Raw genomic sequence first — 2,511 nt, 5'->3', positions numbered from 1 at the left:
ATATATTTTTAGTTGTCCAATTAATTTCTTTCTAATTTTAGTAGAGATGGGGTCTTGCTCTTGCTCAGGCTGGTCTCAAACTCCTGAACTCAAGCAATCTGTCTCCTCAGCCACCCAGAGCGCTAGGATTACAGGCGTGAGCCCACCGCACCCAGCCTAAAAGGACTTTCTTAAACGTTTTTCCCTTTATGATGTCATCCTTCCCTCCTCTCTCCCCCCAAATCATAATAAAAATCAGTTGTTCTGTGTTCATTCTCTCTTGCATCTGTTTCTGCTTTTAAGATACGGATTGTGTCCTAGGAATACTTTGATTGGAATTTCTTCTGTGCCTGACATAAATGATTTTTTAAAATATTGCTTGAATAAACAGATTAATAAATCCTGGACTATGAAAGGCTACGCAGGCTACTACTACACAGGCTACAAATAGCCTGTGACTTAGTAATTGACCATATCGGAAAATGGGTTAGGAATCAGACACAAATAAGCAAAATGATAGTGTTAATATTTAAGGGAAGTTTATAAAATTTGCTTAAGAAAATGTTTAAGAACTGAACCTATCATATATGAGTAGGTGCTGGTAAATAGGAGTTAGTCTTTTGTGTTCATTAAAACAATCTTAGATATTCACAAATACTAAGAAAAACTATGATTTATAGAAAGTTTATAACACATCACTACGGTAATTTTTGAAAGTAGTAAATTGTATTTTTAAAATATCATTGTTCAGAACAGTGAGTTGAAGTTAGCAAACTTAGGTTATAATTTGAAAGCCAAGTGATGTTTTGATATTATAAGGATTAGAAAGTAAAAAGAAAAACTTTTATTGTTTCCCGGTAAAAGGATTCCATCTTGTAATTTCACAGTAAGAATGTTTTCATGTACTTTCATTATTTTCAAGAATAATAATCTAATTCTAGATTGCCGAAATAGAAGTCCGCAAAGAAAAATCAACTGATAGTGTGTTTTTAGAAAGGAAATTTGTATCAGGAATGAGTCAGGCAGCACTGGCTCTGTGCCACCTCCACTTGAAAATATCTTAATGGTACTGCCAGAGGGAAAATGCTTAAATATTCCTAAAAGTAGCCAGTAAAATGAAACACATATAACCAGAGTTTGCAGTGGAATAGGAAAAAGAAGTATGGGTGAAATATTTATATTTCTTTATGTTCAAAGCAATTTTTATTTGTTAATTAACTGCTGGAACCAATTGAATTCTAGCTTTTCTGTGTACAGGATATATGACTTTGTTGCGTTCTTACTGTGAAATTATATGATGATAAAAAGCTTTGTTGAGTTATGAGAATTCTTTGAAGATTTCTTTTTAAACCATTTTGGTAGGTGGAAAACAAGGCCATAGACTTCTTTGCTTCTTTACACAGTTGGTTCTCTGTATCCATGAGTTCTGCATCCGTGGATTTAACTGCACATAAAAATAATTAAGGGAAGAAAACACAATAATCAATAATAACAATACAAGAAAAAAATACAAAGGAATAAAATAAAACTATTTACATAGTATTTACATCATATTAGGTATTTTAAGTAATCTAGAGGTGATTTAAAGTATATAGGAGAATTGCATAGGATGTATGCAAATACCATGCCATTTTATGTAAGGGACTTGAGCATCCTTGGATTTTCGTATCCCGAGGGTTCTGGAACCAGGCCTCCACAATACCAAAGGACAACTGTACTTGAAAACTGTAACTGGAATCTTTTGCTGAATACACGTTAACTTTGATGTGCTAAGGTAGTGGTCTCCACCCTTTTTGGAACCAGGGACCGGTTTCATGGAAGACAGTTTTTCCACAGATGGGTGGGGGTTGGAGGGAATGGTTTCAGGAAGATTCAAGCATCTTAGATTTATTGATTTATTATGCAGTCAGCAGTCAAACCTCTGCTAGTGGTAATCTGTATTTGCAGCCCGCTCCCTAGTGCTAGCATCACCGCCTCAGCTCCACCTCAGATTATCAGGCATTAGATTCTCATAAGAAGCATGCAACCTACATCCCTCATATGTGCAATTTATAGTAGGATTTACACTCCTGTGAGAATCTAATGCTATTACTGATCTGACAGAAGGCGGAGCTCAGGCCGTGATGCGAGCTGTGGTGATCCGCTGTAAATAGAGATGAAGCTTCATGAAGCTTTGGTGGTTCACCCACCGCTTACCTCCTGCTGTGTGGCACAGTTCCTAAGAGGCCACAGACTGGTACCAGTCCACAGCCTGAGTGTGGGGGACCGCAGTGCTAAGGTATTATTATAGTGCTCATTATATTTTCGTGTCTTTTTTTTCTTTAGGAATATGGTGTTGGCTGAAAGATGTGTATTGCTTAGTGCTGAAATTTTAAAAAGCCAAAGCAAATATTCGGAGGCTGCAGCTCTCCTAATACGGTTGACCAGTGAGGTACTGAAACTGTATAGTATTTACTATAATTAGTGCTGTTCATTTTTTTTAAAAGATGTTTCTTTTTTCTTGAGAGGGTATATAAAACATAAAATTAGGGG

General features: G+C 36.2%; 1 protein-coding gene across 1 annotated transcript in view; it reads left to right on the top strand.

Moving 5' to 3' along the window:
- The window catches only part of TRAPPC8 (trafficking protein particle complex 8), a 150,283-nt gene that overhangs the window by 70,104 nt on the left and 77,668 nt on the right, over positions 1–2,511 (top strand). The window contains exon 8 of the mRNA XM_012656570.1: positions 2,305–2,421. Coding sequence (XP_012512024.1) covers positions 2,305–2,421 — 117 coding nt within the window. The remainder of the gene's footprint in view (positions 1–2,304; positions 2,422–2,511) is intronic.

Source organism: Propithecus coquereli, unplaced genomic scaffold (assembly GCF_000956105.1).
Source record: "Propithecus coquereli isolate 6110/MARCELLA unplaced genomic scaffold, Pcoq_1.0 Scaffold51, whole genome shotgun sequence".
Classification (NCBI taxonomy): Eukaryota; Metazoa; Chordata; class Mammalia; order Primates; family Indriidae; genus Propithecus; species Propithecus coquereli.
This window is presented reverse-complemented; position numbering and strand designations above follow the sequence as displayed.